Below are 23936 nucleotides of genomic sequence, written 5' to 3'. Positions count from 1 at the left end.
CTTCAAAATCATTTTGATGCTAAACTGATTCATCATGAAGTGTAAAACAGCGACCACAGGAATGTATAGCAACAATATTGCCAAAGCTACGTATAAATTACATAAGGACAATTAATTTCATACATTTCATTAAATAAGGAAATAAAACAGTAAAAGTAGTTTGTGTGTGTTAATAAAAAATAAAATAATAATAATAAAAAAATCTGTAAAAATAAATAGTAAAAATAAAAGTAAATAAATAGAACAATAAGCGTTGTGTGTTGTGACAGTCTGAGTTGCACAGTTTTAAATATTAGTATTATTTGGGGTGCCAGCCAGGTCTCTCTCCTGGCAGTAAGATAATGGTAGTCAATGGATTTTAAATCAAATTCGATTTTATTTATATAGCGCCAAATCATAACAGTTATCTCACAGCGCTTTTCATAAAAGAGCAGGTCTAGACCGTACTCTATGATGTCATTTACAGAAGCCCAACAATTCCCACCAAGAACAGCACTAGGAGACAGAGGCAAGGAAAAACTTCCTTTTAAGAGGCAGAAACCTCAAGCAGAACCATGGCTCAGGGTGGGCGGCCATCTGCCTCGACCGGTTGGGGTGAAGGAGAGAGGGAGAGAGAGAGAGAGAGCAGGAGAGGAACAGAGAGAAAAAGAGAGGGATGGAAGGAGAGAGAGAGAGGGGAGGGAGGCAGCCTACACAATATACACACACAGAGGTACAGACAGTAAAGGTGATGTTGCTATAGACTAAATGAAAAATGGTACAGATATTTATAGTAGTGTCAATGGTAACAGTCTTAATGTTAATGATTATAATAACAATAATAACAATAGGACTAGTAACAATAGTTACAGCAGAGGGTGTCGAGCAGGAACACGGGGGCAGCAGGTGACAAGTGTCACAAAGGATGTATATTGTAAAAGAACGTACACCCTCCCACTGAATGACCATAAAAGAAAGAAACACCACAAACTTAAAAGCTTATCACAAAACAAAATATTGGTGTATTTAAAGATTTCACAAAAACAAAATCACAAAGTAAAGTAATAATAATATAAAGCATAATCCAACTGAAAATTCCACATCGGGTTTTCTGTACACTTAAACCTGGTGAATCGCAGGTTGTCACACAGTAACGTGTGTGTGTGTGTGTGTGTGTGTGTGTGTGTATTAATAGACCAAAATTTTTTTTAATTAATTGAATAGTTTTTTTGTTTTTTTTAACTACAAAAAATCAGTATCAAATGTGACATTTAAAAACACAACAATTACCAAAATATCAAACAATCAAAATAATAATAATTTGAAAATTAGTACAATTATTTATCAGAGTTTCCACTGGTTGTCCTCAGTTCGTGGCATGATGAGATATATTTTGCAGCAATTTGACATTTGGGCATTTCTCCCGGTAAATAGTTCTGTCTGTGGCGACCCTTTTCTATGGCCAGGCTGTGTTCACTCAGTCTGTATGTTGTCAACATTTTTCTTAGTTTAGGACATTTTATTGTGCTCAGGTAATTTGCCAGTGTGAATTCTCTTTTAAGGGTCACATAACATTGTGATTTACTTTTTTGTTTTGGTCGTTTCTTTCCAGTATTCAATATATTTTTCTTTCTGCTTGCTGATAATTTGGTTTGGTCTGCTTGAGTTGGTATTGCTGTCCTGAGGCTGTCGGGGACTTGTTACTGCAGAGAGCCTCAGGACCAGCTGGCTGAGGGGACTCTTCTCTGGTTTCAGCTCCTGGTATGTTAGGGCTTTGTGATGGTATGTCTGGGGGTTTACTGATTTTAAGTGAGTGTAAAATTTTATTGATCTTTTCTGTATTTTTAGTAAGAGGTGGCCAAGCTCTGCTCTGCACAGATTATTTGGTGTTTTTTTGTGCACCTGCAGGATGCTTTTACAGAACTCAGTATGGAAAGATTCTATGATTGTTTTGTCCCATTTGTCAAATTCATTATTAAGTTTTGGCCCCCAAATTTTGCTACCATATAGAATTATTGGCTCTAGTACAAATTGAAAAATTTAAGCCAGATTTCAATTGGAATATAGATTTGAATGTTTCTTTTTATTGCAGAGAAAGCTCTCCTTGCTTTGTCCCTCAGGTCTTTCACAGCCATGTTGAGCTTTCCTGTGTATGTAATGTTGAGGACAAGGTAAGTCTAGTTTTCTGTATATTGTAATTTAGTGGTGTCTAAATAGAAATTCTGTGTAACCTGATTTCTGTATTGTTTCTGAAAGATCATTATCTTAGTCTTTGCTGTGTTTACTGTCAGGGCCCAGGTCTGACAGAATCTCTTCAGGAGGTTAAGGTGCTGCTGCAAACCTTCTTTAGTAGGTGAAAGCCAACACTAAGTCATCTGCATACAGCAGACCTCTGATCTCTGTGTCGTTCAGGATGAGGCCAGGTGCCGTGGAACGCTCTAATTGGTTCGCTAAATCATTGATATATAGATTGAAGATAATTGGAATGAGATTGCTCCGCTGCCCTGGGAGAAGAACGCTGTTTGTTTGTTTCCAATCTTTATGGCAGATTTTTGTATAAATGTTCTTAATCAAATCATGTGTTTTTCCTCCAATGCCACTTTTAAGTAGCCTATTTTTCTGTCCTCGTGCCAGATGGAATCAAAGGCTTTTTGGAAGTCAACAAAACAGGCATTTACCTTTCTTATCTTAATGTTTAATTCTTGATCAATTAAAGTCTGGAGGGTAAATATATGGTCCATTGTGCGGCAGTTTGGTAAAAAAACAATTTGGCATTCATGCTGATGACACACAAATGTACTTGCCCATCAGATCCACAGACCACAGAGTTCACTTAACGACTGCCTTTGTGAAGTTAAAAAATGGATGTCAAATAATTTCCTCCAGCTGGGTCCCAAGACCGACCCCTGAGGCACACCATATTTAACTGAACAGAACGAAGAGAAATAGTTGTTTACAGACACGCAAAACTTCCTATTTGACAGGTAGGATGAAAACCATTCTAGGGCAGTACCAGAGATCCCCACCCAGTGCCTCAGTCTGTCTAACATGATGTTGTGATCAATGGTGTCAAAAGCAGCGCTAAGGTCCAGGAGTACCAGGACTGAGCACATACCTTCATCAGCAGACATTAAAAGGTCATTGGTGACTTTAAGCAGGGCAGTCAGTGCTGTGTTACTTCCTGAAACCAGATTGAAACTTTTCAAATATTGTGTTATTTTCCAGTACAGTAAGCAGCTTTTTGGACACAATTCTTTCTAGAAATCTTTGCAATAAAAGGCAGTTTTGAAATTGGTCTAAAATTTTGTAGGAGGGAGGGATCTAAACCAGGTTTCTTTAAAAGCGGGTTCACGCAAGCCATTTTAAAATAATCAGGGACACAACCAGTAGATAGGGAGCTGTTGAAAACAGATATCAAATGGGGCCCAACAGAATCTATTACTTTCAGTAAAAACTTTGTAGGTATTACATCAAGTGGGCTGGAGGACACTCTCATTTGTGATACTGTCGATGGGATAAAACAGTACCGTACTACTGCCAAGAGCTGAGCTGTAAGTGTAGCGACCCAGAGAGTCCCCTCTTAGCCTGCCTTTGACTATTAGTAAGATTGTCAGTGTTTCCCCTAGGATGGAGTTGTAGCAGCGGAGGTGAAGCAAATTTCTTTTCTGAATATAAAACCCCAACACAACATGTCTCAGCAACATTGCTCTTGCAATGTGATGCACATTAGTATAGCTTAAAACTTCAGTGTTTTCCCAGTTTAATGTGAGCTTTAGATTAATGTTTTGGTGTTGATCGTGATGGTCATGGTCGGGGGGTTTGGGTGTCCTCCCCCAAGAAAATTTGATGTTTTCCAATGACAAATATGTAATTTCACATCATATTGGGTCATTATTTTCACCATATCTCTGAAAAAATAGTTGGAAAAGCCAGAGCAGATAATAAATAACCAACACCCAAATATCAGTCTACCGAGGAGGAACTACAACCTTTAGATTTGGGGAAAGCAATTTGGTTGGTTATGATGCTCCACAGTGATTTTACATTTATGGCACAGCATGTTTTTGGCATCAAAAATCAGCATTGTGCCATGCTTTTTGGGCATATTTTTAATGTGTCGATGCACCAAATGGGTATGGGTATTTTAAACTAGAAAAGACTCAAGAGAAAACGAAAGCTGTACAATTCTCAAGATTTTATTAATAAAAAATATTTTAAATAACATTTACTGGCTCTACATGGAAATACACACAGACTATTCTTTTAACTGAATACAGTGACAAAACAAAATACTTTCTTGCAATGTTGGGAACAACAAAAGTCACACCTCACAAGCGTTGGCTGAGACATATTTATTTACCAGATTGAATCTCTCTTTTAGAGATGTTTTTTGTATCTTACAGTATGTCTTTGGCCGAGGATAATATTAATTGTAGGACTGATCTGGCTTTACCTTCATTAATAAAGATCTTAACCTGAAAACCGCGAACCAAGACTTCTGTGCTGGTTTCACATTTATGTCCTGTGTTAAACCGTTAACCGACAAAGGCCGACTGCCTCATCCATCCATGAGGCCGATCTGCTAAGCAGGGCAGGTGCAGTTGACTCCATGAGGGCTGATGCGTATGCTGGAGAAAGGAAAAACATGTTTATAAAATATAACCCACCATCACAGCAACCTCTCAGCTTCCATCGTGGTTGAAATGCAGAATTACCGAGAGAAACCTGTGGAAAAGGCAGATCATACATTTCACAAGTTGTACATTTTTGAAAACCCCCAGAAGTAAAGACAACATATAGAACATTTGTAAGACCAAATTCTTCTTGTATTGTTAGCCAACGCTGCCACCTTGTGACCAAAAAAGTGGCGTTGGCTTTTGTTTGCACAGAATATCCACGTACATTAAATACTAGTTTCTGTTAAGGTTCGCCAAGCTAAAACTGTTCCAGTCCAGTAAAACAGCCCTGCAATCAATTATATCTTCATTAATTTAGTAATATTTTTTGTAATTTGTAAAATGTCTTGTTCATGTGTTTTTACTCATAATCTCCAAAATGGCTGTTTCAAAACAGAATCTTTACTCTACAGAATTAGCTGTGATTTACTTCAGTACAAATGCTAGTGTGATGCATTTCCACATATAAAATTATTCTAATTCTTTGCACAATCTGGGAGATTTACCTACACAATATTTATTTCTGGAGGCACTGAAATCAAATTAAACCAGGCACCAACCAGCACCACTGAAGATTTGAACACTAATCATTTTTAACCACAAACTGTATAAGGTATGACATAACTGGTTCCAGGCTGCTGTGTTCATGGATGTTCTGAACGTGGTTCACCATCACATCTCAGTTAGAGTGGAAGAAGCTGCAGTTGATTACAGATGGTTAATAATGGCTGGCCTCCACAGATTTAGGTCCTTCCATTCTGTAAAGAAAATATGTAATTATAACAAAAGCCGACCTAAACGGAACAACTACCAGCCTTGCCATAAGATCGACCTATATGAAACTTATAATGTTCTGTCTCTACTGATGTTCAGTCTGAGATGTGTTAAATAAAATCTATGTATAATGTGTCTTCTTAAATTTCAGTGCGCTGAGTGCTCAGGACCTCCATATTAATGAGCTGATAGTTGACAAAAACAAGCAGAGAAGCCACACACTTGTGGTGCCAATGCTCTTTATTGAAAATTTACCAAACATTTTGATACAGTATATAAGTTTTCATCATCAGAGTAGCTACGACCTATGATTGTGCAGCTGCTGTTGTCACTTCTTTTCCTGTTGCTTGGCCAAAGCCATGAGTGCTCCCTTTTATAAAACTAATTATCTTACAAATCTACAAAACTCAGTGCACAGTTAGAAATATCACATTATACACAGAAACACACATGAATACAGGAAGAATATGCAAACTCCACAAAGGGAAGTCCATGGCTGGATTCAAACCTGCCTCACAAATTTAAATTAATTAATTATTAGGACGTTATTAGGCCGTTTCAGCAACGCTGATGGCTTCACTCCTTAGCTTCCGCCAATGTATCGGTGAAACGGCCGTCAGTAAAATGCGTGTTGCAGACTGTATATAAGACGGTGGCAGGTGAAAGTGCGACGCGTTTTCTGTCATCTGTCCTCCAACACCACACGCACAGATGCCATTATGAAAATGTACAGCACACTAAACCAAGAGGAGGAAGCTAAAAAATTAAATGAAGTCCCTCTGTGTTAGCTAACTTTCTGCAATAACTATGCTAGCCAAATATATCCCTAAATAAACTGGGGTTATCTTCATTGGGACAATAAATACTAACTAGGTTCCATGTCATTGATAGGATATTGCATTGGATGATAACATATCTTCCACCTGGATCTCGGGTAGTTTTCTACAATGGTATTGTCCGGTGAATAAGGATAAGCACTCCCCTTTCATAATTATTACAAAATGCATATATTACTTGGCCAGGCCATCTGCTCTGTACACGCTTTAAGTCTGCAATTGTCAGGTGGGTTTTCTGCAAAAATACGATTTTAGATTTGAGATGTCTAATCCTATTCATAACTTGTTTTAATGTTGTAATTTTCCGAAGCCCCCTGACATTCCAGGTCGTTGTTTTTATGCTAGAGGAATTACAGTTATGATACATACTTTTCTATACAATGAAAAGAGAATAAAAGGCTGCTGCTGCAAAAAAAAACAAACAGACAACATACATATACACATACCTGGGAGACTCCCACAACAATGCAAACCCTTGAACCCTTCTAATCCCCCTCCCCCTCATCTTCTTCCAAAACCTGTAACACTTGTAGGACTTTACGCTGATACACGTAACCAAGGAGCAGCTTCACCAGTAAACCCATTCCAGGCAAACCACAAATGATGTCCACAAAACAGAAGAACACACAATACCCCTAACTAAATGGTTATTGCAACTAAACATGTAACAAAAAAGAGAAATAGAATAGAAACCAAAAAGAAGTTCTGTCTGTTCTGTAGTTAAGTTAAAAATTAAAAAAAAAAATTAAAATTAAGACTTTCCCTTTTTTTTCCTTAAAAAAGAAATAAAATTATGGTATTTAAAAGACAGAGAATTAAATGAAAAGTTTCCTTTCGAGCACTGTGTCCAAAAGATTATGATGAGTTATCACCTATTCGTTGAAAGATAAACCTCAAACAAGTAACTTTTACTTTAGTTTTACACAATATATAAGGTAACATTTTAGAAAATACAGTCCGAACTTCTCTTGTCTTTTCCTCCAATATTTACTGTAATGACGTCAAAAGGCATCGGCTAATTAACCAGACGTATAAACAAACCCACGTTATCGATCTATATTAGTGTCCATAAAGTTTAAAGTTACGTTTTGGAAATAACTGGGTTAAATTAAACTATAGTACCCCTGTGCACCATATCTATAAATGAAAATAGTTGAATGACACCTTGTTAAAAGTTAGAATCAGGTCGGGTAACCATAATCAAATAAACAAAAGGTTTCCCAGGCTCCTTATGTAATGTATGTCCTTATGGCTACTGTATAGAGTAAGGTAACCTGTTCATGTATATGAGAATTGTGATGGCAATTCGAGTTTTCAAATAACAGCTCAGGCAAACACTTTGCTTTCTGTGAAGTCTTCTGCAGAAGGACTCACAGCAACACACATATGCCGTGTAAATGCATGCTCGATTGAATGAGGAGAGCTGATTAAGCCTGTTATTTATCCAGCTTTAGGGTCAATCATATCATCCCACAGAGACACATTGTCCCTGAAGTCTGGATAACACAGAGAACAGAGATATTTTGACTGTTACGTTCACACAGATTCAGTGCCACATCGCAGATGAGTCTCCCTGAGTCCAGGGTTACATGCAATATGTTTGGAATTCCCATTACATTACTCCATTTTAGCATTTTATGCTAACCAAACATAAGAATACAAACATTTCATGTAACCTTAGCAGTACTTGCAGAATAGGTGATTAAGTAAGAATATAAGAAATAGACAATAAGAAATATAGGGAGCAAAAATGAGAATATAAGGAAATATAAGGATAAAATAATTATTAAACCGATTAAACTTCACTTTCTTCCCCCCAGAAAGGTGGGATCCACTCCATTGAGTCAATTAGTTCAGTTGGTAGTTGCATGTACTGACACATTGATGATTTAATTGCTGTAGCAATCATAGATCTAGCACAAGGGATCACACAGCATGTCAGGAGGAGGAAAGCACCAAGAATGATGGACAGTAGGGTCAACATTTTTATCAGCACATCCGCCTGTTGTTAGTCATGACCACATGTCCCATCCCCCAATGTTCTTTGAGTCCTGGTTTTTCTTTTTCATGCAGTAGATCATTCAGGTGTGAGACAACATGAGTCATATTGTCCGAGACATCTGGGATGTATGTACAACAGTCACAGGGTTTCACTGGTATGGAGTCTCCCACTCCTTGAGGGAGCTGTGCACACGCACAATAGCCCTGATTGGTCACGTTTCTGTTAGCAGTATCTGAAATGGCCCAGTCCACCTGCGGGCCAGCCAGTTCTTTCTACGATCCAGTCCCCTGGCTCCAGAGCGCGCAGTTTCTTCTCTGCGGCCTTTGGGATGGCGTTTTTGATCTGCATGTGAATTTCAGAGAGCACTGAGGACAAATCAGCACAATATCTCAACATTTCATCTTCACATTGGCTGGTATCAGGGAGTTGTCTTTTTACCGGCCCAATCCCCGTGTTCAATGGTCTGCCAAATAGGACTTCAAAAGGACTGAGACCCCCTCTGCCCCTCATCCGGCTTCTCATGTGCATTAAAACAAATGGCAAAGCTTTTGTCCATGTTAAACCTTTTGTTGTTTCTTCACAACATTTAATAAGCTTGTTGTTCAACGTCCCCTTCTCTCTTTAAACTGCACCTCCGCTAGCTGGATAATAAGCACAATGTTGCCTCAAATTAATCCCCAGATACTCCCCTACACTCTTCAATGCTGCGCTAATGAAAGGTGTGCCGTTATCACTGGAGATCTTAGCTGGGATTCCCCAGCGAGGAATGATCTGGCTTATCAAAGCTTTTACAACTTCCACAGTGTCCTGTTTAGATGTTGGAAATGCCTCTACCCATTTAGGAAACATATCTACCATGACAAGACAATATTTCTTCCCTGTGACGGTGTCAGTTCAATGAAGTTCATTTGCAGGTGCTCAAATGGTTTGTCTGGGGGTGGGTGTGCCACCTGTGGGACCTGAATCACCTGCCCCACATTGTTAGTTGCACAAATTATGCAACTTTTGACAAAGTTGTAGCACCCCTTTGTGAACCATTACCTGTTTATTTCCTGTGACATACTCCCTTTTGATACATGGTCTTTACCGTGTGTCAACTTAGCATAATAAGGAAACGGATACTTAAGCAGGCATGGCTTCTCATCAGGCCCATACCACACTTTGTCAGAAGATGTCCAGCCTGCTTTTTTCCAAACCGCTCTCTCCTCTGGACTCGCCTGCAATTCCTGCAAATCAGCTGTAGGAGTCATTGGCGGTCAGTTAAAAAGTACATTGGGTGGTTAGAGTTTGTTTTGCTGCAGCCTTTGCTGCAAGGTCAGCTCTGGCATTCCCCTGTGAGATAGGATCGAGTTTGTTAGTGTGAGTGTCACATTTACACACAGCAATCATTTTGGGCAACAGTACAGCATCAAGTAGGTCAGCCACCAGTTTGTCTCTCCCAAAATCATGAGTAATACCCCGAGAATAACGGCTGTCTGTAAATATGTTTACAGTTTTGTCCTTTGCATATTTACATGCTTCTGTCAGTGCAACTAGCTCTGCTGCTTGTGCAGAATAGTTTTGCTAAAATTGTCTCATGCCAAGTTGTTTCTGCAAAACCTCCTCGGTTTTTACCAGTTGCTGGGTCACGTGATGCTGAGCTGTCCACAAACAATTTCATTGTCTGCATTGTCACAAATTCCATGTCTGCATTCGTTAGAGATGTCTGCCCCTGGGGAGCAGGCTTGTGTTATCACTGCAACACAATCATGTGGCTGTCCATCAAGAGATGGGAGGAGAGTAGCAGAGTGTAGTACAGTGCATCCCTTAACAGTAATGTTAGACATATCGAGCAATACAGTGTTGTATCTCAGCCACCTGGCTGTGGAGATATGAGAGGTTTTTCATTCAAGCTAAATCATTGATACTGCATGTAGAGCCAACAAAGTCAAATCTAAATAGCCCTCAATGTCACGTGATGCAATGATTGATTTTTCGGCTGCTGCCACAGCTCTCAGGCAGTTTGGCCGCAACAGAGTCCAGTTTGGATGAAAACAGGCTACAGGTCTCAGTCGTCCCCCATGGTCTTGTAGTAGTACTGAAGTCATGTACCCCCCCTTCTCGTCAACAGTCAAGTGAAAGTTTTTTTACAGTCTGGTCAACCGAGGGTCGGTGGACATTAAAGAGCCAGTTTTAAATCAACAAAAAAATCTCAGGCCTTTCCTATGTGCGGTTTCTTCCCATGTTGCCTTAATGTGAGCACTGTCATCCCTAAACTGTTCATTTACCTGTTTCTTTCTCTCAGTTTGGGATGGTCTGAATTGCTTCAATTTGCTTTGGGGTGAGAGGGCTTTTTCTTTATCCCTTTTGCAGTGATCACATGACCCAAAACAATATCATTCAGACACAGACTGCAGGTTGGATCTGCTAGCTTTATGGCCATCATCAGGAAGGAGTTAAATCTAGAGACGTCTTTCACAAAGATTTGTTTGTCATGACTTTTTTTTTCCATCTCTTATCAAATTTGACATCAGAAAATCTGTTTCTGGTTCTTACTGCATTCACTACAACAGAAACTATTTTACAATGTACCTGTAGTTGACTATAAAAGTCAACATTTTGATCTGATGTCTTTTCCCACCCACCGCCTTCACAGCATGTTTTTCATCCAAGGTCCTAAATCCTCCCACCTGTCATGTTTATCTTTGACCAGAGGGACATGGGCAACTGAGTTAGGTCTCCGAAGCAGAGTTTTAGAGTGTGGATCATTCACAGTAACTGAAAGAGCACATCTTTTATTGCTCCAATACAATCAGTTCAGCTTTAGTGTGTTTTTATCTTCATGTTTCTGAACCATCTGTCCTTAAGGTCGTATCAGCACTAATATGTACATGTGATGTGCAGCCTAGTTCTTGTGGAGACACTCGTTCTTTTGGTGTGGATGTTGTTTTGTTTAGTTGTCAGTTTAGTTTACTGCTGCTCCTGGCATCCTTCACTGATATCAACTCGCTTTGACTCAGTTTAACAAGCTGTGATGCTGCATCAGAAACTCACAACAATTCTCTCAGAAGTGGAAATCACTAAAAATCTTTTAGAGTAGTTTGAAATTCTTAACTTCTAATGAGTGTTTATGTCGCCCCTGAGTTGTGTGTTCAGGTGTGCGTTTATATGCACCTGCTTCAGTGTGGGTGCTCTCATGTGATTTATGTGTAGGTTGTTCTGTCATCTCAGCTCCTGTGTCCAAACCCGTCCCGCTCTCAACAGGCAGCTTTTAGTCTCAGACAAAAAGCTGCCTGTTGGGAGCGGGACGGGAAAGCCACACTCTTTTACCCAAATGTCCAGTTGGTCAGCGCTTCGATTACCACGGTTGTTAATCATGTAATTAATAAAAGGAGCATTCATTATTGAAGGATCTTATTCCTTCTTACGGTTATTTGAACCCATTTTCCGTAGTGTTTAAATAACCCTTAATTCCCAGAATGTAATAAAGAATTAACCTTTTAGGGTTTTTTTTTCTTTTAAATTTAGAATTAGCTGTCTCTTGTGTTTTTAAATTTGGGAGGTTTGTTTAAGTCTTGTGTTATGAGGACCTTGTAGCTGGGTACCTGGAAAAGATTGTTCTATCTATATATCTCTGTATATTTACTTTGCATTCACCTAGAATAGCAGCCTTAAGTAAATTTTTTTTTAATTTTATTTAATAGTGAGTCTTATGACTCACACTCCTCTATTTTACTGTGGGTCCCAGACCCAAAAGAACGGTTTCAGCAGTAGGTCCCAGACCTATAAGAAATCCACTGTCCCAAAGTGATTTCTTGACTATAGTACTTTTACCACAAAGCTTTTCCGATTCACACAGTGGCCCCAGGCCTGCCCTGCTGACACTTCTGCCACTTGAATAGTCTACTCTACTTTGTGGATCATCTGTCCACTCTTGGGCAACCAGTGCTGGTATAGAGTCATCCCAACCTAGCCCCTTCTGACATAGATCCTGAAGTATCCGTTTAGCTGTAAAAACCACAGGAGATAGGATTCCCAGAGGGTCATAGAACATAGACAGTTGAAAGGATACCTCTACGGGTCAATGGTCTGTCTTGAATGGTTATGCTGAACTTAAAGGTGTCAGATTGAACACACCACTGCACCCCCAGTGCTCTTTCCACAGTTGGCATGTTCTGATCCAAATCCAGGTCTTTAACTTCATTTGCTTTCTCCTCTTCAGGTATAACTGCCAGCACCCTGCGACTGTTACTTACCCACTTTGTTAGATGAAAGCCACCCTTTGCACAGATGTTTCCAAGATCTTTGTAGAGGGATATTGCTTCCAGTTCTGAAGCAACAGAAGCAAGACAGTCGTCCACATAGAAACTGTGCATGATGGTCTCAATCACCTGCTGGCTGAAGAGTTCTCTGTTGTCTTCTGCACACTTTCATAGAGCAAAGTTAGCACAGCTTGGAGATGTTTCCCCAAACAAATGGACAACAATCCTGTACTCCTCCAAACACTGACTGAAGTATCCACTGGGCCACCAGAGAAATCTCAATAGGTGTGCATCTTCCTCTGGCCCTCTGGTACCTGATGAAACATAGCCTCAGTGTCAGACATCAGCACAACAGGCTCCTTCCTGAACCTGGTTAGGACTCCAACCAATCCAAAGTACTTGTCAGATCAGGACCGTGTAGGAGCTGTGCATTGAGTGATGCAACTTGAAATGATGTTCCACAATCAAAGACAACCCGATTTTTCCTTTCTTGGGATGGTATACCCCATGGTGTGGAATATACCAAACCTTGCCGTCACTATGTTCCAGATCTGTAGCAGGCACTCTTTCTGCATATCCCAACTTATATTTGTTTGATGTTTTGTAAGTTTGTTCATGAAGACTGTGTAGTCCTTGTTAAATGCAACTTCCCTGATGCACCTACTCTTCAGGTTAAGGGCACGTTGTTCTGCAATCCTGCGATTGTTAGGCTCATGCTTCTGTTCTTCAGAAGTAAAGCAATGCTGTAATGGCCGTAAAGTTGTAAAGTTTCACAGTCTTATTAGCCATTTCCACAAACTTGTAGTCTTCTCTTGACAGCCCTGGCTGTTCATCCTGACTGCATTCTGGAAAGTCTGTCTTGAACTGATGTTTCCAGAGTTCTGCAAGTGTAACAGCAGATATTCTGTTGATGGTAACAGGCTGACACTCGGGTCCATCATAGTATTCTCCACCAAGCGGTCCGTTCACTGTCCAGCCAAGAATGGTCTTGATAGCATATGGTCCTTCATCCACACTCCGGATGACTTCCAGTGGTTCTAATGCTCTTGGAACAATCATGCCTATTAACAGTTCCACCTCTTCGTCTATCTCAGACAGGTAGACACGTTTCAGATGAGGCCATTTTTCCAGATCTTGCTGTCATGGGATGTTACTCACATTGACAGGCATCTTGTGTTGTGTTGTGTGAAAGATGTCTGGCATTTCACAATACAAGTCACAGTCCAATCCAGCCACTTCCAAGCAATACAACTGTCCCCAATTTTCTCTTGGCCCATGGTGCGCAAAAGAATCTTTGTATTTCTTCCAGAGAGATTCAGTCTGTCCATCAGACCCATTGTGTTTATTATCACGTTAACACAATAATTAATTAACGCCGACAATTATTTTATTGCACGTTAACGCAATTTTTATTTTATTATTATTAATTTGAAAGCCCCTTTCTCACTGGCTCTGAATACACATACAGTCAAACCATGGCTCACAGGAGGGGCGGGATGTTGATCAGCCTGCAAATCACCCAACCAAACAAGCAGTGGAGGGAGGCCTCAGCAGACTACACTGTCATCTATTTTCAATATTCCTCGATCCGTTGTCACGGCAGCAGGTGAGCCGCTCGCTTGTTAATGACGCAGCCTATCAAACAACTCAAACAGCCGAAACCAACATCTGCACCCTGTGTTCAATGTTGCTCTGAAGGTTACCTGGTCTGTGCTTATAAAATATCCACCGTGACTTGTAATCTCATTTCAGGTTTTTTTAAACAAGTGAAGTCTGTGCGAGTGAACACACGCCCCGACCCCGCTACACCACCTCCCCCATGCCGTCGTCCATCCCGATGTTTCACTCCCAACCCTACTGAACAGACTGTTTCTGCTGCTCCCTGATAAAAGATACCTGATGCTGATACCTGTTCAGAAAAAAACAAAACAAGAAAACTGGACTCTGATGGCAACTTGTGAGGAAAGAGAGGGGAGGGAGGCAGCCTACACAATATACACACAGAGGTACAGACAGTAAAGGTGATGGAATTAATCGCGATTAAAAACTTTAATCGTTGCCCAGCACTAGTAATGATCTTCCTTTTCCATAGTCTTCAGGTTTAGGTGGAACAAAAGTCTATGCATCAACATTAGGAGCTTCAGTTTTCCTTTAATTTTTCTCAATATGAGACTTCATTCCATCTGATCGCCGTGAAGCAGCAGTCCGTACACCAGATCCAGAGGCTCCTAAGACAGCCATTTCTGCCATTGATGTAGCTATATCAGCCTCAAGTTGTTCTTTCCTTTTTCTTATTTTTTCTTCCTGTTCCTCAAGAGCATGCTTTTTTTTGAGCAACCTTAAGTCTCTGCTCTGATATGTGCAGTTGAAGTTGTGGAGATATTGGATTTTGAGTTTCTGTTGCCTTGATTTGATATACTGTCACTTGGTAATATTTCATCCTGGCCGTCATGTTGAGGATTTTGATGAGATTCAGATTCTTGACTGTTGTTAACTTTTCCTTTTTCCTCCGACAGAGAGAGATGAAACAAATGCTTTAGAGGTTAAGCAACAGTTGGATGTTTTGGAGCAGTTGTCTGAAAATGCTATTGAATTGCACACGTCTCTGATGCATTTACTTCCATCTGCTGAACAAGAAAAAGAAAATAAATGGTTCACAAGCATCAACAAAATCAATCAAGGATTTATTGAGGATGGCAAAGTATGGCTTTCAGAAATCAGTCAACATCCAAGCAGACCTCTTTCAGAGCTAGTTCACAACGAAGAAAGGCCTCAGGAAGCTCTGTCAGAGGACTCCAGATACCTATAATTGTCAGCAAAAATGACACCACACCACGTGACTAAAGCCTGTGAGCAACCAAAAAATTGTGAGTGTTCAAGAACCCATACCTGGCTCCTACACCTTCCATCTTTGTGGTGATCCAGGAATAGGATTTCTGGTCTTTTTCGAAGTATTGTTTTTTTTATATTTTCCTTTTGCAGCTTTGCTTTTGATAGCTGGGGGATATTAAATGGTTTCAGAGTGTGTAGACATCGTGATACACCTGTTGATCTTCAAGCTTCTGTGTTCTGTTTAAGGACCCGTGTCCACCAAAGCGTTTTTTTGCCAGGTGAAAACACCACCTGCTGTTCGGTGGCCTACTTAATTTTAGTGAATGTAAAAATGGCACCACAAAGTATGTCGGCCTACTTGCTCTGGCCTTTGCTCTGCATGAGGAGAAAGCTGAATCAGGAGAACACAGACTCTCTGTACGTGGGTTCATGAGATTTTTCAGACGAGGAAACACCTCGGTGAGTAGGCACATCGTTTTGTTCAAGATTGGATGTGCTCGGTGCAGTGTTTGTCCTGCCCCTCCTGCACTGTGTTCGGACGGCTGGGTAAACAGTGACAGTGACGAGCTCAGCGTTTTTCCCAAAGTTGAACATTTTTCAACTTTCAAAAATACGCTTAGCGCCCAGCGCAGAAAAGAAACTCCCATTGCAATGAATTGAAAAAAAAGATGCTGGCATCAGAAAAAAACGCTTTGGTGGACAGGCCCTAAAACAGCACTACTGCTGTTATTGATGCTGTTGCTAGGTTACCACAGTCCAGTGTTAGCTTGTTAGCTATTAGCTTGAGTGTTTCAGCAGGGACTTGTTCTATAGTAATAAATGCAAAAACTTGATTTCAGTATCCAGTAGTTTGCTGTAACTTGCTTGTGGCCATCTATCCTCTTCTGTGTTTGTTTTTGTTCTCTCCTTGTTGGTTTCTCTTCAGCTCGATGCTGTTTCTGAGCTCTGTTTTCACTAACTATCCTCACTGTCATATCACAGATAAGACTTCACTTTCTTTACTCCTATTTCTGTTTTTCATTATTTCTAATAGTTGAGGTCTAGTTCTAGGACTAATAGTGGTCATAGTCAGTTATTTCTTGGTGAGTTCCAGTCACCAGAATTTCCCCTAGTGGGTCCACGTAGCACTGTTGATCACCAAATCTGTAGAGTGTGAATGAGGTACCTGTCAGTCCATGTGACTTCATGTTTGTTTGTTTGTTTGTAATAAGTCAGTGTGAACAGGCTACAATGGATCAATGGATCAACAATTTGTTTTAGTATCAAAATTGGGTTTATTGCCAAGCAGGTTTTCACATACACGGAATTTGCTTTGGTATTTTGATGCATAACAATAAACATATTAAGAGATTACACAAAGTATAAATATAAAGATCGCATCCTGGAGACACCTTTAGAAGAGAGAGATCTGATGTTTGAGTCCACATTTAACTCTCCTATTCGTTTGCACTATTGCTCTTGTGGTTTTAATTTTTATGAGGTTTTTATGCACAGCTCCTCTTCTGTTTACCTTTTTAAATAATTTCGATGGTCGGGGGGCAGACACCATCACTATAGGATTTTCACTAAGTAACTCCTGAAATGGAGGAGCAGAGAAGTGTGTTAGACTGCGACTCTGCGTAGGGTTTTGGGTGGGTAACTGCTGAATTAGAAGGGCAGAGAAGTGTGTTAGACTGCGACTCCTGGTCTCAACTCTGGGTTGTCATGGATTTGGTCCACTAATAAACTTGGCCAGATTTCTAGAAATGAGAGCTGCTCCTTCCCAAGTGGGATGGATGCCGTCTCTCCGGATCAGACCAGGTCTTCCCCAGAAAGTCTGCCAATGATCTACAAAACCCACATCGTTTGCTGGACACCACCTCCACAACCAGCGGCGGAATGACGACATGAGGCTATACATGTCATCACTGGTCAGATTTGGCAGGGGTCCAGAGAAAACTACGGTGTCCGACATTGTTTTTGCGTATGTACACACCGACTCAACATTAATCTTAGTGACCTCTGATTGGCGTAACCGGGAGTCATTACCGCCGACGTGAATAACAATCTTACTGTATTTACGTTTATCCTTAGCCAGCAGTTTCAAATAAGACTCAATGTCGCCCGCTCTGGCCCCAGGGATGCACTTAACTATGGCCGCTGGCTTCGCTAACTTCACGTTTCTCAAAATGGAGCTGCCAATGATCAGAGTTGGTTTCTCAGCGGGTGTGTCGCTGAGTGGGGAAAATCTGTTAGAAACGTGAACAGGTTGGTGGTGCCCCGTGGACTCAGGCCGTTCCGCACCGACTACCGGGGACTGGCTAGCTACAGTAGCTAAAGACTGATCTACCAAGGTTCTAAATCACTGAGCCTCGCCTCCATGTCTACAAATAAACTACACTTATTACACGTACCATTGCCGCTAAAGGAGGCAGAGGAGTAACTGAACATCTGACACACCGAGCAGGAGAAAGTAGGAGAGCAAGAGAGAGAGGGAGAAGCTAGCTGCTAAGCTAAAGTCGCTAAACGGAAATGAGTCGACACGCTTACCACAGTACGTCAGCAAACCTCGTCAACCTCGTTTGTTGATGCGCTGGGTTTGACATTAACCACATCATTTTGACTGTTTTCTGAGTTTTGTCCTACTTTTAGACTAATCAACTGGTTAAAATTTAATTGTCTGTTACCTTTTTACTACATATGTTGAACTCTACTGACAGTGCTTGTATAAGCAGCCGGTAGCTTCTTGAAACTTCGCTACACTTTTGTTTTTTATCTGTTTTTTCTGGCTTTATTTCCAAAACATGCATTACCTCTGACATAAAATACATTTCGTTGGAAGATGAAAACGGGGGTTTTTGATGAAAGAGCAGTAGACCACGATCCACCCGGCCCAAACGACCAGGCACCATGGTGCGTGCGGTGATCGCTCAGAGAGGAAAGAGAGCCAGCAGAGGAGCCATGCTGGCCCAACTTTGACTTCATTCTGCTCCTAAAGATCTGGTCTGGACAAAATGGCACTCATGTTGACCAAGCAACGGAATTCGACACTGTCCACATCGTTACAGAGACCTGATCAAGCACTCAGCAGTTGGTCCATGTTCTGAGCTGTCAGCGCAAGACTCCGGCAAGATGAGAGGACTCTCTGGTGCACAAATGCAGTCAAGATGGACTCTGTTCTCAGACTTTTTAATGTGAAGATGAAACTTTCATGATATCATCTGGTTGTTGCTGTTTAAATTCACCCCAGATGCAAATTAAAAAAATGCACTGTTGTTGGAATGTTTGGGGTTTATGCGTGTATGTATATATGTATATAAATAACTGTATTGTTTAATTTTATTTTATGTTACCATATTTTAATACTACACTACCTACACTTAATTAAATGTTGAGTGTGTAGCAGGAAGGAACTGCAAATTTTGTTTCGTTACGCAGCCTTATATAATAACTAATAAACAACCTTCTACCTTGTCTCGTACTCCTGATTTTATAATTATCTATAGCATCCTCTGTTGTTGCACAATATTACAAAGAGTATTGTAATTTCTGTAATTTTCTGCACAACGGTATGTGTATCTAATATTCTATTTCATTTTTTCCCCTTTCTTTTTAATTGTAGGTTTAATGCATGTTCATAATAAACTGGTTGACCCAGTGCTCAGCATAAAGGACCAGTAAAACATAGAAGATCACCAAGGAATCTAACTGAAGACATCAAGTTGGTCAAAGATCATGATGTAATCATGAAATGGCTGCACTCATCAACAGTGAAGATTGTCCCTCTGAGGTTCTTTGTTGCTTTTAAAGGTGTATTACAGTACCAGGTGACTTGTTTTAATCACAGCTGTTGGTCGCAGCCCTCTTCATTTTTGTTTAGTGTGAGAAACTAGATTTGACAGTAAATAAAAAGCCTCCATTTTGTTTGGTTTGTGAAGTGAACCCAGACTGTCTGTCCTCTGTAATTGAAACAGTACTGTATATTTTTAATGTGACTGTCATGCTTTGGTTTTTCATCAATGATTAATCCCGCAATTAGTGATTAGCCAGAGGAACCAAATGCTATGTGTATTGGTAATATCCCTTAAACCAATGAGCAATTTTGGAAGTTACTTAAAAACAAATGAATGTCATCAAAACTGACCTTTGACTTTAGTCCAAACAGTTGCTTGTGTATAGGTTTGACGTTTATGTATCCAGGAAATGTGAACGGTGTGGTCCTTTCAGCAGCTCCTTGCTTCTCCTTCATTTACAGTCACACTAGTAGCGGCACAGCACAGTGTGACTACAAGACTGGAGACTAGGTCAGAGCACTACATTTTACTTGAATATTGTTTAATGTCAAAAACATATTTAGGTTCATTTAATAGCTTAGTGAAACTAAACAACCACTAGACAAATGCATTGGTCAATACAGAATGGCCAAATCTTCAGGCCAGTTTACCTACATTCGAAAGAATAAGGGACACACACCTTCAATGACAACAATGTCCATATTCTGGAAAAGTGGTTTGAAAGAACTCTCAACAGGGGAGGAGGTCTGTGACACCTACAATGCTGTCCTATCATGTTTTCCTAGTAGCGTGAAAAAATCCTCACATTTGGCCTCGTTACAATGCCAATGACGGTCGTTCAGACTTTGCCTCAGGTGCTTCCAACAAGTGTTGTCACAACAGGCAGGAGCACCAACGAACCAGGCGATATCCACCACCTAGCGAGCTGAAGAAGACTATTGGATGAATTATCTTCAATCAGTCCAGTTGCCTTTGAGTTGAGCCTTCCCTGGATAACTGACCTAGGTGACCTAGTCTTCACAGACATCTTCAGTCATATGAGAACAGGTGGTTGTTTATGAAAGGACATGATACCTGTAGAACCTGTGTGTATGGTGTTCATCCAGTCTCTGAAGACTGAGATGTGGTTGATGGCTTCTTAGTGAGCCTGGAGTTGGAATTACTTTGTCACACATAGTGATTCTAAGGTTAACTTCAAAACACTGCTTAGATTTGTGCAGTGCTTTTCTTGCAAGCGTCAGTGCTAAGCAGCTGAGCTTCACAAGGTGTTATTTATAATATATAATGTTACATAATTTATAATATTTTTAATGAGGTTCCATGACTACCCTTTAAATGGTGAACTGCTGTAGTAAGTCAGTACTGTTGTAAGTTCAGACAAAGTGTAACATAGACCTTGATGACATCAAATCAAGTGACTATCAAATTAGTGTCAAAGTTACTGTCAAATGCAATCTAGTCACTAATCTCACTCATTTATAGTCATTACCCTTTGGCAGCCTTTTACGTTTTTATGTTGAGATGCAGTTCCATTGGTTTTGCACAGTGGGGCAGTCATTCCAAAGATTTGAAACCAGTGGCAACCCATGTGTACTCATGAGTAGGGCTGGACAATTTCACCTAAAATCAAAATCACCATTAATTGATCACCTCGATTTTACCTTATTTGTTGTTTTTTTGCTCTTATAGTTCACTGACAAGGATTGTACTGTAAATATGTAATTTTTTAAAAGCTGGGTATGTTTATTTTTTTGATTAACAGATTTAAAAAATTGATTATCTAAATTTTAATTGATAATGTAATGTTGACGTGCACATTGAATTATAAGTGCTGCTACCAAAATTTCACTCAGTCATTAATGTCAATGCGAAACTACTTACTTTCACCCGCACACTGCAAGCACAGTAACACACGCTTTGCTAGCTTCCTCTCATTCATCAAAGGACATCTAAGGTCTTTTAAAGAGTGCAGTGTGTGTTCACAGAGAGTGAGTGGTGGAGTGAATGAGAGAGAGCGAGCAACAGAAAGTGATGGAAAAAGCAAGCAAATTTGTTGTCAGTCTGGCAGTAAATGTACAGTGTAGGTCACAGTGATTGACAGTCCGTTAATAAAGTGATTGAAGGTGATTGGTTGCGATCTTCCATCACTTCAGGACCTTCAGGACGCCTCCAGGGCTCAGAGGCAAGCAGGAAAGACTGGCTGACTCCTCCCATCCCGGTCACAAACTGTTTCAGACTCTCCCCTCTGGCAGGAGGCTGCGGTCCATCAGGACCAAAACATCTCACCACAAAAACAGCTTCTACCCATCTGCAGCTAGCCTCATTAACAAGGCCCAGGTCCCCCACTGACACTCCCCCCTTTTAAATAACGGAAATGTCTCTGCACATCTAAATTTTACTTCATTTCATATTGTGCACAAACTGTTGTTCTATATTTTAATATTTTGTCAATTTATATATTCTCTTCCGCTGCACCATGTCTGCACAACACAAAATGGAGTAATGCACATGTAAATATCTGCCACATTGTTCCTTCTCTGCAAGTAGTTTTTCTCTATTCTTTTTATTATTCCTTTGTAACTTCCATTTGTTAATTCCATATTTATATATTTCTACATTTATTTATGTCAACTGTATGTTTGTCTGCGTGTAGCACCTTATCACCAAAGCAAATTCCTCGTATGTGTAAAACACTACTTGGCAGTAAAGCTCCTTCTGATTCTGATATTAAAATTAAAAGGCAAACTTCTTCCCTTGTTGATCAAGTATTAAAATGTCAGCTACTTTTTTGAGTTTAAGTTGTGTTTTAAAACATAGTGCTTGTTGAGTGGAACTTTAACTAAAACTCGTACAGCATTCTTTTTAAGCCACGATAGAGCTCTTTCATAGAGAAACCACACATAGAGAAATCACACAACAGAGAGCTCTTTAACTGTACATGGGTTTTGAAAGTTACGTCATTGTACAATTTAAACAGATTGTAGTAAAAAGTTTCCAATCCTTGTCAAATGTAATTTAATTGCTGAACAGGAAGTTTATTTTGGCCTGTGTAGGTTTTACATTTTTATAAAGTTGCACTGGTAAATACAATTGCCAATTTTGCATGTTGTGTTTATTGTATGTATAAACACTGTAAGTCTCTGAGGTTGTTTATTAATAAAGGAGACATTTATACTTGTGCTCACTTGGCTGTCTGCTATTTGCAGTAGTTGTGTGCTGCAGTGCATTTATGAAGAGTGAAGAAGAGGCAACTTTAGAATAGGGAACATATTATGAATTACAAAGACTTCATTAGTCTACTTTAGTTAGTTTAGTTATTTGTACACTATTAACACTTGTAGTTGTGTGTTTTGTTACATAAGAATAAACCACATTTATTCAGTGTTATTAATGGAGAATGGCTGTTCCTGGTGTACTACCACCTTATAAGGCCCCTACTGAGCATTGCCTATTGAGATCATAATTCATGTACAACAAATTCTTAACTTACTATTCATAAGCAGTAATTAGGGGGTTTTATTGGATTAAGTCTTAGTTAATGGTGTAGTAATGGTAGAACATGGGCATGCAGAATAAGGTGTTAATAAGTGTTTCATGCTGCCTGCTGGGTTCTGTGATGTGTGGATATGAATTTAAAAAAAAGATAGTGGTGCAATGGTGACATAACCGTCATTTCTGGACATCAGTAACACCTTTATCTATGACTGAGTAATTTACTTTTGGTCACAAAAATTACTACCTTTACATTTCTGGATCATCAACATTGGAGGCATAATACATGTCAGTAATAATTTACCTCTAACAGCACAATTTGTTCACTATCAATAGTTGTAAGCAGTATTATGGAGCTGTATTCATTAATAGCTTTGAGCCAATGTCCTACACAACATAAACAGTTCACCTGAAGCTCCACTATTTCCTTCTATCCAGAGACATCACATGGGTATGTGTTCTATTTTAATGCTGTGTAATCCAGCGGCACAGTGGTGCCCACTGTGTGTTGCATCTACATGCTGTTCTCGCCTCCCATACACACACCGTCCTGCTGTAAATAGGAAGATTGCCAAAAATATCATATAACTAGTTCTTTATGGTAAGTGGTGGTACAGTGTGGATGGTTGTGTGTGGTGTTGTGTGTGATCTGTCAAGTTTAAAGCTTCAACTCTGATACTACTGTAAGTGGTAGCAGAAGCAGAAGCACCTTTTTAAATCTAACATAATTGCATAATTGTAATTGCTATTATTCATCCCTGAAGGAAAACTGTCATGTTTGCAGTAGCAGCAATTTACATAAAATAAAATCACAGGTACGAATACCGACTACTATACATAAACAGGGTAAAGAAAAGGTTTAAGATACATCTCTCTGACTGTATCTGTGTGAATGAGTGTAGAATGTGCCTTGTAATTCAGAAGAAATAAGGCTTCATTCAGACTGCAGTCACAGTGACCCTAATCAGATTATTTTGCTCTTATGTGACTTTTCCAGTTCAGATTTCAGGCCCCTTTCATATGTGATCCAAATCAGATACAGGTTGGTTTTTTTGTTAATGTGATCTCTGTCTTCTTTTTCTTTTTCCTTTATTTATGCTTTATTGACAAACAGCATGGTGAACAAAAAACACACAAGATCAGACAATACTAGGAGAGCATAAGGCTGACAGGAATAATTTTTTTAAAATAATAAATGAAAAGGGATCACAAATCAGCACTGAAAAATTTTAAACAGGGTTAATAGATGCATGGTCTTGATAGCTTTCCTGTAGTATAGGATTGCTGTAATGTTTTATTTGACTTCATTTTCAAAAATGGCAAAGGAAGGT

At 39.8% G+C, this 23936-nt stretch overlaps 1 protein-coding gene across 4 annotated transcripts in view; it reads left to right on the top strand.

The window, feature by feature from the left end:
* LOC119910053 (glucosamine-6-phosphate isomerase 2) overlaps positions 1–21909 on the top strand; it is a 32139-nt gene extending 10230 nt beyond the window's left edge. For 2 of the 4 annotated variants that reach the window (XM_038728414.1, XM_038728413.1), the window contains exon 7: positions 21267–21909. In XM_038728414.1, the coding sequence (XP_038584342.1) occupies positions 21267–21478 (212 nt within the window). In that variant the 3' untranslated portion in view covers positions 21479–21909. Of the gene's footprint in view, positions 1–18161; positions 18801–18941; positions 19262–21266 lie in introns of those variants that run through there. The other 2 variants (XM_038728415.1, XM_038728416.1) reach the window with 2 other exon arrangements.
* Positions 21910–23936: the final 2027 nt, after the last annotated feature.

The sequence above is a fragment of the Micropterus salmoides genome, unplaced genomic scaffold, assembly GCF_014851395.1.
Source record: "Micropterus salmoides isolate LMB-PRFRI ecotype aquatic unplaced genomic scaffold, ASM1485139v1 Ms_hic_scaffold_19, whole genome shotgun sequence".
In the NCBI taxonomy this organism is placed as follows: Eukaryota; Metazoa; Chordata; class Actinopteri; order Centrarchiformes; family Centrarchidae; genus Micropterus; species Micropterus salmoides.
The sequence above is the reverse complement of the archived record's forward strand: the minus strand, read 5'-3'. Positions and strand labels throughout refer to the sequence as shown.